This window comes from Botrytis sinoallii, assembly GCF_014898435.1.
Source record: "Botrytis sinoallii strain Bc 23 chromosome Unknown BSIN_028, whole genome shotgun sequence".
Classification (NCBI taxonomy): Eukaryota; Fungi; Ascomycota; class Leotiomycetes; order Helotiales; family Sclerotiniaceae; genus Botrytis; species Botrytis sinoallii.
In genome coordinates, this window is record NW_024066055.1 from 88231 (window position 1) to 102637 (window position 14407).

General features: G+C 41.1%; 2 protein-coding genes across 2 annotated transcripts; one reads left to right on the forward strand and one right to left on the reverse strand.

The window, feature by feature from the left end:
* Positions 1 to 102: 102 nt before the first annotated feature.
* Positions 103 to 4702, reverse strand: EAF02_010880 (uncharacterized protein). The gene is made up of 8 exons (XM_038906928.1): positions 4377 to 4702; positions 3868 to 4291; positions 3764 to 3808; positions 3160 to 3714; positions 2760 to 3110; positions 1886 to 2709; positions 1335 to 1828; positions 103 to 1277 (listed from the first exon to the last, which is right to left on the reverse strand). The coding sequence occupies exons 2-8, from the start codon at positions 3968 to 3970 to the stop codon at positions 956 to 958; spliced, it is 2694 nt and encodes an 897-aa protein (XP_038753218.1). The 5' UTR covers positions 3971 to 4291; positions 4377 to 4702; the 3' UTR covers positions 103 to 955.
* Positions 4703 to 7904: 3202 nt separating this feature from the next.
* Positions 7905 to 9392, forward strand: EAF02_010881 (uncharacterized protein). Its single transcript, XM_038906929.1, has 2 exons — positions 7905 to 8570; positions 8798 to 9392. The coding sequence occupies exons 1-2, from the start codon at positions 8339 to 8341 to the stop codon at positions 9175 to 9177; spliced, it is 612 nt and encodes a 203-aa protein (XP_038753219.1). The 5' UTR covers positions 7905 to 8338; the 3' UTR covers positions 9178 to 9392.
* Positions 9393 to 14407: the final 5015 nt, after the last annotated feature.

Sequence of the window (14407 nt, forward strand, 5' to 3'; positions counted from 1 at the left end):
TCGGTATGGATATGGGTTAGAATTCGGATTCGGTTTAGGTTTCATTCAATAGTATCTCGCAGTTTAGCAGCTTTTCTCCTTTCCAACTCGTATGTGTCTTTGTGACGCGAATAAATATATGTGTATATGCAACTATTTCTAATCCCGCCTCCTAAACTCTTGCCAGTTCTCCTATATACACGTAATCAAAGATAGGTATGACAAGTATTCCTTTCTAAGAGGCCCAAATGCACCGTTGAAATACATAAATACAATGCAGCCACCAAAATATGATGACATAATAATATATCAAGCATACAAGTCATTCCATTTCCTACCATGGGCCACGGTATTTCTCGCGGCAACATACAGTATCAACACATCATCTTTCCAACCTAAAACATTTTTCTCCTTCCCTTTCTGTATTCCTCCATCTCATCATTATACCAATGCTAAGTTTTCAAGATCTCCAAGCAACCCGGCGATTATCTTGGCCAATCACAACACTTTTCCAGCCATCCCAAACCCAATGATACGCCCAATTGCTCCCTCTTCATCCCGCTTTCAAGCCAATCCAGCGATCCTATCCAGTGTATGACTCCCTATCTGATGAATCCGACCTTTTCCCCCCATGCTCCTCGAGATTGTGTATGGAAATTTATTTATGTACTCATTTGATAATTTATTGACCCAAAATATGAAAAATCCAACGTGATGCGAAAATTTACCCTGAATATCAATGGAAATCGTGACGCGTCGGTCGAGCCAAGACGTATATATACCCAAAATTAGATCTTTCGGATCTATCGACCCGTCCGTACAAAAGTGTAAACTAGACAATTAATCTCCAGGATAAAATGAATTGTGCGTATGGGGTGTATATGGATCTGGCTTTCTTGATATCGAATTCGATTGCCGTTCATTAATCGTACGTATTCGTACCTACAACCTTTCACCTTTCACCAGATCGAGACGATCAACCTCTTCGTTTTGCGATAGGATTCACCATCTCATTTGGATCTGAGTAATCCCAATGTCGTTTGATTCCGCTTTCATACACATTCGCGACTGATTCTTGCCACATACTTGGGCTCACAAATGAGGGGATGGGCGCTCCAGAATATTGTTGTGGAGGCATAGGTTGTGAGCCTGGCGGTAAGCTCACGTTGGGGAGAATTTGCATTTCTGGGAGTGTCGGGAGTTCTTGTGCACCTGAAGAGGGAGTTTTTAGAGGAGGGGTCGTTTCAGAAGCAGAGCTGCTCGAAGCGGGAGGCGTACCGAAAGTGCTGTTCCATTGGCTAAGGTGACACAATTAGTATTTGTACTTTTGAGGTACGGGTTAGGAATAAACTTACTCAAAAATTCTTGACGGGTTCCATGTCGAGTTATCTGCCATTTGAAGCCCGCTTGTAATTGGAACTGGGGGTCTTTGACCAGTGGCCATCATGACCAGAGACTGTACAGCGGGAGAGTCACTTTTCGTGTCTATGCCCCCAGCTGAAATGGGTGGTGAAATGGGGTGACTTGTGTAACTGACTTGTTGCTGTTGGGCATTTTGATGTCCCAAATTTTGACTCTCCAATGAGGTGCTTCCTTGACGATACTGTTGAACATTTCCTCTTGCAGGACTAGTATGGGGCGGTGCAGCTGGACTCCCATAAGGAAAAGATGGCTTCAGAACGAAAGGTTTCCTAGTGTCAGCTGAAAATGCCTGCCTGAGTGACTCAATCTGTTGTTGCATATCTGGCATGGGCCATGAGCTGGTACATTTTTCTAGGATTCTCATATGTCTGGTAAAATATTCCCGGGCGTCTGAGTTCAAGTCTGGATCCGGGGATGTGATCGCAACCTATAAGATTGTCAACACACCAGAAGATCAAGTCAGTAGATTGGCTGTTGTACATACCAAGTGAAGAACTGTGCAAGTCAGAACACAATAGATAGTGAAGTTGATTCCCCGTTGCATGCATAATAGACCAGTTAAGCCAAATGACTGTAAGACACTTTCTTGAAGTCTGCATAAGAGCTTCGCAGAATTATAACATATGAGCATATGGTGTTTCCACCCGTCCATTCCTGGTTCCATGAAAGTGAGTTGTGGACGATGAAGCATGATAATACTCAGGTAATAGTAGGAGTGAAGATTGCCAATGAAGTGAGTAGGCAGCCATGGAGGGGATCCATCCGCTGGAAAATCAATCTGTAGGTTTTCGGGAAGATCATTCATCCAAGTTTCGAAGGAAGGGTTGAGTTGTACGAAATCTGGATCGATACCCCACTCCTTTCTCTTCTTAACTTTTGCGTAAACATTATTCATCCTCCGAACATTGCGAACAACACGTGTGAACCAAGTGAAATTGCGCGTGATGGCGAGTTCTCCATTGTCGATCCCAGATCTGGGAACGCTCAAGTCAAGTGTTTCCATGTCGACCGCGAGATCCGTCCGACCTTGTGGAGAACCGATCATCAATTCACAAACGAATATGGTTTGCCATATTCGAGTTTTGGTAATGCAGTCAGCAAGATCAGAACCGCATGATCGGCCTGCTTTGTGATCTTCATAGTGCTCATCTAGACCCAGATCCTTGGCCATTTGAACGCATGCTACTACAGTCATCCATGAACGATAATAATATCCACGCTTTGGAGCGGATTCTCTTGCTTTAAGTATTATTAGGTTTGCTTGAAGAGTGCTCAATCGCGGAACATCCATAAAAGCATCGGCATGTTCTATATGAAGTTAGTGGAGTGATTCATTTAGCTACAAGATGAGGTCATACTAGAAGCAAGGGCGAGCCACTGATGGCCCTGCGCTGGTTCATCATCAAGTCTTCCAGCGATTGCAAAAATAGCTTCCAGTATCAAAGGTGAGATAGCATCTCGATTCGTATGCCACTGTTGGTAAAACAAAGTTTTGTTAAGGACAGGTACATAAGGATGTACATTTGTGAAGTACATCTCAAAATAATGAAGGATAGTCTGTTCGTCTGGAAGCAACTCGGGAGGTATTCTGATCTTCATGTCGGCGCTCAATGTAATTGGGGGTAAAGCGTTTTTGTATTCATCGATGTCTTCAAAAGCTGGTTCTTCTACCAACGCTCTGGTCCTGTTCTTGTTGTTCAAGTATGGAGCTGTTTCTTCATCAGAACCATAACTTAAATTGACGAGCAAATCGCTTACCTGTGCCTGCGGGGTTCATCTTGAGTTCTCCTAGCAAGTCGGCCAAATCCTCCCCGCTGTATTCACTATGGGTATAATTTTCCGGTGAATCATGTGTTTGTTGCTGAAGAGGGGCTGTGGGATATACCGCTTGTGGCGAATATTCTGTATGTTGGCTGAGTGCGCTGACTGGAGTTTGAAGAGCATTATAATGCATACTCTGTTGACTATGTGCACTCGAGGGTCCTCCGTATGGAATAGATTGATACATGTTATTCGGATCGGGATATGGAGGTTGTTGTGTATAAATTGGAGGTACCACCTTTGAGGGGCCTGTCATTTGCTGTTGTACTGGAACTTGCTGATGGTACCCACCGCTGGGATTTCCACCATTATCGTATTGCGGCGCTTCTGCTTCAAAGGTCTGATTACTTTGCTGGAAATCGCGATCGTAGTTCACTGTTGGGGGGACACATCCCAACTTGAGCCTTGTGCAAGCGGAGCATGGCCAGGTGTTCGTTGTTGCAGCATCACACTTAATTTTTCTTCTTCGACATCCTTCACAAGCTCGCATCACTATGCTGCATTAGTAGAGGAATGCGCATAGACTGAGGACATCTCATACCCTTCAAACGCTTGTGGCGATTGTGTTCGTCAACAAAGACATAATCTAAGATATATCAGCCCATGTCAACTCCAAATTACCCAAATGAAAGCAAGATCGCGCACTTTTTTGATTCTCTCTTGGGCCAAAGTTTGTTGGCGCAAACGAAAAGTTCTGCATTTGTGAGCTTTGGGGGAGTAGTCTCCTTGTTCCAAGGTCTTGGGACATATCCTATTTTGAAATGCGAATTCGGCTTCCTACACGATGTCGTACCGCGGTTATAGGCGCCTATTTGTCGAGTATCCGATGAGAGAAAAAACAACCTCTTTCAGTGAGGATCGTCGATATATTCGAAAATGGATCTGAGGAAGCGGAGCGTCGTGAACCCAAAAAATCAATCACTTGGCCGCATCCAGATGAGGGGGCACGTTCTAAGTCCAGAATAAGCACGAATTGGGTTTTGATCAGACTAATTCGAGAGGCCACGAAGCTGGACGTTTGAAATCGAATGGCGGAGTATCGGAAGTTCAAGGATATCGAAGAATGAAACTGCGGAAGTAGATCAGGGTCAGCTAATCATCTATGATTGAAGGCATCATGAGTAGCACAACATGCGCCTACTTCTCTCACATACCAATTGATCAAGGTTGGGGTATACTGATATTGTATCATAAAACGAAGAAAGTGTTGCCCCATAGAAAAGGAAAGAAGATTGACTACTTTTGACAGATGGTGTAATTTCTTTTGATGCGGTATTTGGTCAAAATCGATTGAAGATGGTAGTTGTATGTACAGATACTAAGAGAGAGTACTCCGCACTCGATAGAAGCTTGAATTGATCTAGGGTCGCGCCACAATACAAAAGTATAATTTAGTGCAAGTGATGCCAGAGAAGGATGACCACCCTTCCAGACCAGAATCTATAAAGCATTAGGTATTAGATGGACAATAATATTGGATTGGCCTATAAATTTGCTGTGGGTATGGGTATAGATAGGTAGGGTAGATAGATAGGTAAGGGTATAGACGCAATTCCCAATGAATCCCAAATTTCTCTTACCGAAGTGTTAGGCGTGAGGGTATTTACCTCATGCAGGCGTGGAAGGAGGGATAATGGGTGATAATGGATTTATGGGACCATGGATCTTGTTGTATGGGGTGTCATGGACTCAGGCAAGCTAAGGTCTGACAAGAAAAGACCCGCAAGTGAGTATGCCGGGAGGTGATAGCAGGGAACTCGAAACGGCTGGTTTCCAAAATCCCGGTCAAACATACAGTAGTGATAGGTACCTCTGTTGCTAACCAGTTGAGAAGGCCAGTACGTATCTAGGCAAAATGAAGGAGATATTGTTTTGCCTAGAACCGGGAACTTCCAAAGTGCTTGAAGGACAATCTCTCTAAAATAGAAAGGGAAAATTCAAGGAAGTCCAATAGAAGAGACAGACTTATGAATCATGATGTAGCATCCTTCTAGTTTCTACGAGGCAGAAAATAGTATCGTAACCGACTTCCCTGTCAACGAAAGAAAAATCGGAATGGGAAGGCTTGAAGTCCGAATTTAAAGTGGTGTTTTGTATTTGGTAATGATCCAATAAGGTTGGCCCCTCTTTTTTCTCTTTTCATATATTAGTGAAATCACCAAATTATTATCAATATGGGAAAGAACGGGGGGAGCCCAAGAAAAAATACGGCAGGTCTCCTTATTCCTCACTCGTAATCTCGATAAAACCGCCTAACACCTTCGTCTTGACGCGGATACTGCCGAAGACATCAACTCTTGGAATCTTGATTGTCATTCCTGTTATCACATGCATTCATTCATCTTATCTTCATTCGTAATGTTGTTGAAAGGGTAATTGGTACGGGTACAGACAGGTACAGGTACCCGGTGCTACTGTAAGTTTCCGGGGAGAAGGCTTTTCGGTGGTTGCAAAATAGGGCCTAAATTTACCGAGGCGTATATGCGGTTCAATCATTCGTTGTAGGTTATATGGGTTAAAGTCTCGAAGATAGCCATGGGATCGCAGATTCACAAACAAGATTGATTAAAAGGACCATACCAACTCGCTCATCCTTCTACAAGTAAAAGATCCCGTAGAATGTAGCCTTCGGACCGGTGATGCATGGTAAACCAGTTTGGGATGTGTGAAACGGTGATCAGTGGAAGGATGTGATGCTCTCTTTAGTCTTGTACCCACAATGGCCTCCTGGATGATAGGTACCACATTTAACATGTCAAAATGCAAGAAGTTGAATACATTTCACATTTGTCATGTTCATATATACCGATTCGTGAGAAAGGAAGAAAGAAGTAAAGAATAACTCAATATCGTGGGGCACAGAACGCAGGCATCGTTCCTGAAATGGAGTTTGTGCTACAGGAGGTGCGGAAGGCTGTAGGCACTTCACATCGGCACCTACCAATAGATTATAGGTACTTGGATTTAGGGTTCAGACTTAGAAGCATCATAGGACTTTAGGTCTATGGCAATAGTCCGAGGTTGCTTTTCATATGGTTAGGCGTTCGTTTTTAGGGTGCTTTAGGGCATTGTGAGGGGTAATCGCGGCAAATAGATACCATTCTTTTCTTTTCTACTGCCTGCACTAGAAAAGAAATAGGAAAAAGTGTTAGTCGTTGGTCCGTCGTACTCGCACATAACAAACGGATATTTATTCTGCCCCTAAGCTCATTTTCATTTGATTGATAACGATACCGTTATATCACCGAAAAGTCCTAGTAATTTAGGACTTAAGGCGCACATCACCTATGTCACGAACTTACGATACAATCAAAGTACTGTACGTCTAGCAACTTTTGTACAACAACAAATAGATTGTAGATTGTCTGTTTCAAGACGTCTGTGGTGATTTCATGGCGTCGGCGGTGTGTCAAAAGCACTTCCATGCCGAAGTACTGGGGCATGTGCAGGTGAATACGAACGTACATGAAGGGTTGCATCTGTTTAATGTATTTTTGCATATTTTCAATACATTCTCAGAAAACTGCTCCATTAATAATGCCTTTCTTTAGATGATGAGTGGATCCAAGGATCTCTGGACAGGTACTACTGCCCCGCAAACACTGTACTAGCCTCTAAACAGCCCCAGAAAAGGTCGCCGGGTATCAGTTCTCAGGCGATATGGGACGCAGTTGCCAGCAAATGCAGCGAACAATGCACATGCGATACGGCTCTGACAAGGAATATTGGGATTTCAGGACAAGCCAAAAGATTGGATGTTTTAACCTCATGATTCCGTGCCCTAAAGCCGCAGCCACTCGACAAGCAGAGACGAACCCGGCAACATGGTTCGGTGGCTCAAAGATATCTCATGTCCATTGAAGATTGTTCACAAGGGAAGAAGAATACATGCAGGTCTTGTTATGGGCCATTGTTTTTTGCTGGGAGTAAGGAAAAGGGTTTGACGGCTTTGGGCGTCGATAGACAAAGATTGCCTATCCTGCAGATGGATCGATAATCTCTCTACAACCTTTCTCCCCCTTGCAGTTCCTCGAGCCAGCAACCTTTCGCACGGAAGAGTACATTAAAGAGGTAGATATTATGGCGGCCATAAGCTGATTTCAGTATTTGTTTTGCCAACAAGGGCGTGGAAGGCCATTGGCTTCGTGAGACGCACAGGCAGTGGTAGTCTAATCTACCTGGAACGTACATTGAAGCTGGTTTCTTGGAAAGCAAAAGAGTAAAAGTCCGAATTCCAAAATCTACACCGTTCATCACGGAGGTTCGGATCATAACTTGTCTGATCAGATCATCTGAAGCTACCCAGAGGGTCCAGCTTGCCGACGAGTTTCATTTGTCTGGCAATCTCAAATATGAAGAGACCAGGTTTAAAGATCTTCCGGGACGGAAACGAGTATAGCACGGAACCTTTAACCTTGGAAGCGCAGGATCGCCACGAGATGCAGATGGCTCGTGCTTGTTGATCCTTCATGAATCTTCTGGACATTTATTAGATTTTGAGGTGAATTTTGATACATCCTTGAACTTCCATGTTCTGGCCATGGGATTGTGCGGAGCGTGCCACAAATATCAAAGTTAGTCTCTAATATGGGACTCGAAACTTTGCACAAGATGGAAATAGACACTTTATGAAATAGGACTACTATATAACAACAAAGAGCAGGGCAAAAGAGGGACTTGCATGGGAATGCAATGAGGGACAGTATCAACGCAAAAATCTCCAGTGTTTATTGGTGTATTATGATTTATCATTGTATTTACGAGTTCTAAGTTCAATACTTGTCCTTGGCTTTCCTCGATCATTAGGTGATTAGTCATGAACTGATATCATGCCTCAGGTTTCAGATTTATCCCACTTCGCTTTATCGATAAAGGGAATTTGATAAACCTCTTCGTCATTATCAAATTTACGTTCAAGATTTCAAGAAACCATAGCTCAAGCTCTTGCACCTCTAACCTGCAATCCATTCAATAACCCGCTGCCTATCGACTCGCAAGCCCAGCTGAACATATCTAACCCGAGTCGCAACGTTGAACCTGTCAGCTATCCAACTATCACAGAAAAGCCATTCCTGTTAGCCAGCAGAGCCCCAAGTGGCCCCCAACTCATCTCAACATGGCATCGGCAGACAATGCGAACCCTACGATCTTGAATGTGTCCGAAATATCACGTCGAAGAGAAAAGCGCAAGGTTCGAGATTATTCGGCCAAGAAACATGGTATACAGAGCATATTGATGGCAAAACCCAGCTATGCACTGGATCCTTTTTATATGTCAGATTTCTCAGATGAAGACTCAGACTCAGACGACTCTGGCTTAGAGCCAATAGATGAACAGGAAATATATGGTAAGCATTCACGTATTTCTAATTCACTTGATACCAATTGTTCTTCGATTTCTCGATATATCCTAGCATCGTATCACATATCAAACGTGCAATTATCAGTAGGTATCTCAAAATCAAATGAATATCCTGATACCTCTACCATTCACTATTATAACTAGCGCTATCTGAATTTCAGTATTAAATTGGGTCAGTCGCGTTCCAAAGTTTGCATAGCTGACATTTTGAAGACTTGATTGCACCGATCTCCGACCCCGAGCATCCTCTTTCATTGGAGTCTCTCGGAGTAGTTAAGCTTGAGGATGTTCATCTTGTTTCGCCTCCTGACCTCACAAACCCAGCAGCACTGTCTCGCGTACTGGTTGAATTGACGCCAACGGTTTCACATTGCTCCCTAGCAACTGTTATTGGACTTGGTGTGCGAGTACGTTTGGAACAAGCTCTTCCGCCAGGATACCGAGTCGAGGTCAAGATCAAGAAGGATACACACAGCCAAGCTGACGAAGTCAACAAACAACTGGCTGACAAGGAGCGTGTTGCGGCTGCCCTCGAGAATAACAATCTCATGAATTTGCTAAGGAAGATGATGAAAACCTGTCTTGATGGCTGATGATATCATAATCACAGACATAAGATTTCTTTGAGACTGCTTTAGCCAGTGCAGAGAATTTCTCGTTATGAGAAAATCGAGAAGACCGTTGCCACATACGAGATCACTTCCGCAATATTGTGATTCTTTTTAAAGTTACGCAGATCCGTCCCCCATTAATGAACTACGAATATGAAGTATCATCACAAAAACCCACACCAAATACTACCTACATCCCGATTTTGGCATGTGCATGTGCGTGTAATACCACGATACAGATACTGTGCTCGTCAAAGAGAAACTCTTAAAGAATCTTTCCGCGCCTTGCTGTCTAATTTGTGTCACAATATTCCCCAAAGTTCAATTGGTATGGTCAATGTTCACAAAGTTCTGGTAGTTCCAAAGAACTTTCCCATCGTCGATCTCCACAAGTGTCATGGACTACAGCCAATCAAACTTTCCATCCCTACTGCAAAGGTGCCACCAATCCACATCTCCATATTGCAAAGCTTGTCGGCCTACCAAAAGTCAACTCTCTGACAGGGCTCCCATGCAAATTCTACCCCCACAAACACAACAGCACCTCCACTTATTCACAATATTCCCTCATTCCCAAGCAACTCGAGACCTTTCGACCCACTAGATGCGCCCTGGCAGATTACAACCTTAGGGCTTAATCAATTATGCCTCGGGGGTGGTAGTGACAAAAAAACTGTCATGAAGCTTACGTAGACCCTCGTCTTCTCTTTCCTTTGATGGGCAATTGTTAATTTCATCTGAAGCTTTCTCATCACATTTCACAATACTGCACGACATTTAATGCCGCCCATTCATTTCACATTCAGGGGCTGGGTTCAAACCTTTGCTTCGTTTTCGCTTCTCGTTAGCTCTCCACACAAGATAAGCATAATTCTCAGAATCCCATGAAAAGAAGGTTTCCGGGACCTCAAAAGTTTGAATCCTTGAAATCTAGAACAATTCCATCACACGTGCTCAATATGTAGACCCCCCGCCCTTCGCCTCTTTTACGTTTCTTGGGCCTGTCACTATTCTCGCCCGGACACTGTAGACACGAGTTTTTCACGAGGCATAGAGTTTACGAGAGAAACGTGCTGTGATGCCTTCCTGGATAAGCCAATGCTGGTTAAGTTTGCAACGTCCTTCCTCTTTTTCCCAGTTTACCCCCACGGAATTCAAAATCTTCTAATCCACACTTGCCACCAACTGCATTGAGTTTCTTCATTGAGGAATTGCTATAATCTAATTTCTCAATGATAAGTCTGTTTCTGGATGAACCATTTCATCCTATCACCATTAAAAATTCAACATTCCACTCCCCTGTATCTTCATTGGAGCAGGAGCTGTACCAATCACAAAGTATCCTTCCCCAACATTGATACTCAGTTACTTTTAGCCATCATTATCCTGGTCCTAGTGCATGTGGTTTCCGCCAGTATTTCGACCATTTCGTTCGTTCATTCATTCGTTCGTTCGTTCGTTGATCAGATGAAAATCTGGCAACCGTTCAGATCAAAAACCTCATCATCCATGTTCATTATGATACAATATCACTTAACGACAAGTATCCGCTTCCATCCATTCACATTTTCGAACATCATGCATAGTACATACATATCGGCATCACCGAGCCGCATAATTGTATTAAATTCATGGAACATTTATGCCACCTGGTGAATTATTTGATTGGATAGTATTGTGAGATACAAAGGAAGGATGTGAACATAGTATGATAGAGAAATCAAGATTCAAGAAGTGGTAGCATTTGCGCCCTGAACTTTACTATAGCTACCTAGGTACAATTGATGACTGCATTAGGAGGAATAGTTATAGATCTTATCAATTATCCGTGCATATCCGCGCGCGCACGCGGATCATCTTTCATCCTCTCTTACTTTTTCTTTTTGGAGGGCGGATGTTTGTAGCAAAGGGAACCACTCTGACGGACTAAATTTCTCTCCTTATTGTACCGACGCATAGCGGTATTCTTTGATCTTAACAGCCATACAGATGGCGTTTCTTGATTCTGTTTTAAGAATAATTGGAATTGGAGAACTCCAGAGAGATATCGTTTTCGCGTGATCGTAGCCTTACCACAATCCATCCACCAAATTCCTCTTGACATGCAATCCATACCTACGCATGTGTGTGTACAGCGCCTACTGCATGTATGTACTATACCCGATTTAATAACTCATTTCCAAAAATAAAGAAGCGAAATTTTATTCCTCATTAATTTTATCAAAATGAGATTCAATTTTAATTATTTCTGGATTTATTAATATATCTTTAAATTGAAAAAACTCTTCAGAATAGTTCTTGTTTTAATTAGAATAATTAGTATATTAGTTTTTAATTAATTTGAAGAGGTAATTATTAAATTGAAGATAGATAGATTAAAAATTCGATTTTGAGATTAAAAATTAATGTGTTTCTAAGCTATTTTTGATTGTTTTCGAACTTTCGCCTCGAAATCTTCAATTCGATTAATACCGATTTGAAACAATCGAAAATCATATGAACAATATAGTTTATTAGGGTGCGTTGGGATCGATTTATTTCGACTTATTTGAGGTTATTTACTAAATAATTTAGATCTGATAATTGAAATAATAGATTTACCGAACACTTGAGATTACGAAATAAATTATTAGGGAATTATTTGATAAATAAATGTATTTAGCGAATGCTTGGAGCTATCAAATAATTTTTAAAATAGCGAATGCTTTCAAGATTCTTATATATTAATTGTAAAACAACTTTTTGAAATTTATAAATAAAACTTTAATAAATCTTCATTATTATTTACCTCTATCATTTTTATTAATTCGAGAAAGATACGGAAGACGTGGTTCCCACTATTAGTAGGCCCCTAAATGTCTATTTGTATTCAATCTAAAGAGCTAGCTAAGTGGGAAAAATAGTAGGCCTTATATAGACACTATTGAAAGAGCTAGTCTTTTTCGCATTCGCCTAAATCCCTTTGATACAGTAGCCATTGTATTCAAGTCATTCTGTCACGGGATCACTTCTGGGAGTATTCAGAAGCTTTACCGCTGAGCTAAACGCCCAAAAGACTAGGAGGTAGAACTGGAAGTTCTACCTTACTCTCACATATATAGCAGGACAGGACAGGACAGAAAGGGCTTAGTGTCACCCCGTGACACATTCCTTTGAAGTGAATACTCTTGTTCACACAATTTTTCAACATTATTTAAATATATTTCAACTATCAAAATATCACTTACGAGGGCGTGTCTTTAATGATTGCCGGGTCCGTGCGCAAGCACTTTTTCACACCAAAACTTATTCATTTTAGAATTCAATATTAAATCAATTAATATTATTATATATTTGAAATTTTATAAAATAATAAATTTTTATTTGAAATTTAATAATATAGTTTTAGTTTTTTGTTAAAGTTTTTAATTAAGTCAAAATTTATATTGAATTTTTAATACTTAAAATTTCTATAAGAAATATACTTATTTTAAGAATCAAATTTCTATATAGAATTTTATTATCAATTCAATTTAAAATTTAATAATTCTAATATCAAATTAATTATTAATTAAATTTCTTTACATTTTTCAAATTTCAAAATTTTATAATGAATATTTGAATTATTGTATATTTATAAATATATAGAATATTATTATTATTATTATTATTATTATTAGTAATTTTCAACCGGGCCGTAGAATATATAGAATAAAGCATGGTTTTGGTGAGGAAATTCGCTTAAATTTCAGCCCGGCATTCATTAAAGACACGCCCTCGTAAATATATTAGCCTGAATACCCTTGCCATTTTAACGTTATTAGAAATTTCATGAAATAAATCGAAAATCGATCCGAACGCACTCTTATTCTCTATCATTTAATTAAATTTTCAATTGAATTGAACTACAATTGGTAAAGGTATTGTAGATTGAAATTGGAAAATCTAATGTTTAGGTGTTTTTAATAAAACACTGAAATTTAAGGTTTTGGAAACACTATTAAATTGAGTGTATGTAAACTTACTTATAATCGTACACATGACATGACATTATCAATACGATGCCAACTCCCAGGTACCGAAACCAAAGCCTGCATACCCTAATGTTACAAAGCAGGTGCATGCATCTCTTCAATCGTTCTATGAATCGAGTAATCCAACTTCAGATCAACGGCCAGGGTCATCACATAAACACATGTACCTGTACGTACAGTAACGTAAATCCCAGGGGTTTATATGGAGGGAACAATAGTTTTTCCATTCCCACTCCCGTGCCAATCGATTTTGCGATTCCCTCTGCATGACGACTTCGATCTACTCAACAAGTGGGTGAAGTGATAGTTTCGTCCATCCAGAGATCCCGAGCTTTCGGTATCTCTGTTTCTGTTAGTATTGTCGCGACTCGTGAATGAGTAGACAGGGGGGGTTAAGTCATCTGAGGTCACTTTGTATGCACAAGTATCCCAATTTTCCATACCATTGCCTTGCTTATTCAGTTATCACTGACAAAGTAGGTGTCAGGCACATGCAGATGGAAAAATGGAGATAAGGCTCATAGGATGTAGAGAGCCTTAAATTGTTCAAATGCATATATGCACACCTGCAGCTATTAGTCAAGCGACCCCACATCCATTTTCCATCTCCAATCCGATTTCCATCCAAAATGATCGCCAACGTCTAGCAGCCCTCTCAATCGGATGATCTTCCACTTCTCTTGTCTCACCCCAAGTTCCAACCAGCTTTTGACTTCTGCGCTCCATTATTATAAATGCTGAGTGTGCACGGCATGATAAAAGTAAATCGACAGCACTCGAGCTACTGCTGTCAATATCCCAGCGTAGCTGCAGTGGACGAACATGCACAGAGTGCAGTGGGAAATCCACCATCCCCAGTTTCATGCAGGAATGTCTCCCAGGAATCTTGTGACCTAACTTTCAATACGTGAATTTACTATGATTTGATTTCACCTTGATGATATTTCTAATTGTACATACGCACCAAAAACCATGCATGTACAGATCTTAATTATTTTTCATTTATTTAGTAGTTTCAATTCGCTATGCACGAGCCACCCAAAAAACGCTCATATGATATATCACTTCTCTTCTAGATTTGGAAGAACAATCACACCTTATGTAGTATGAGATAATCAAACCCCAGGTCCACAGATCTCTGCCAAGCTCTTCCTTCCCACCAGGACGCGCGTTTGATAGATTTACTCGATAAACCCTAC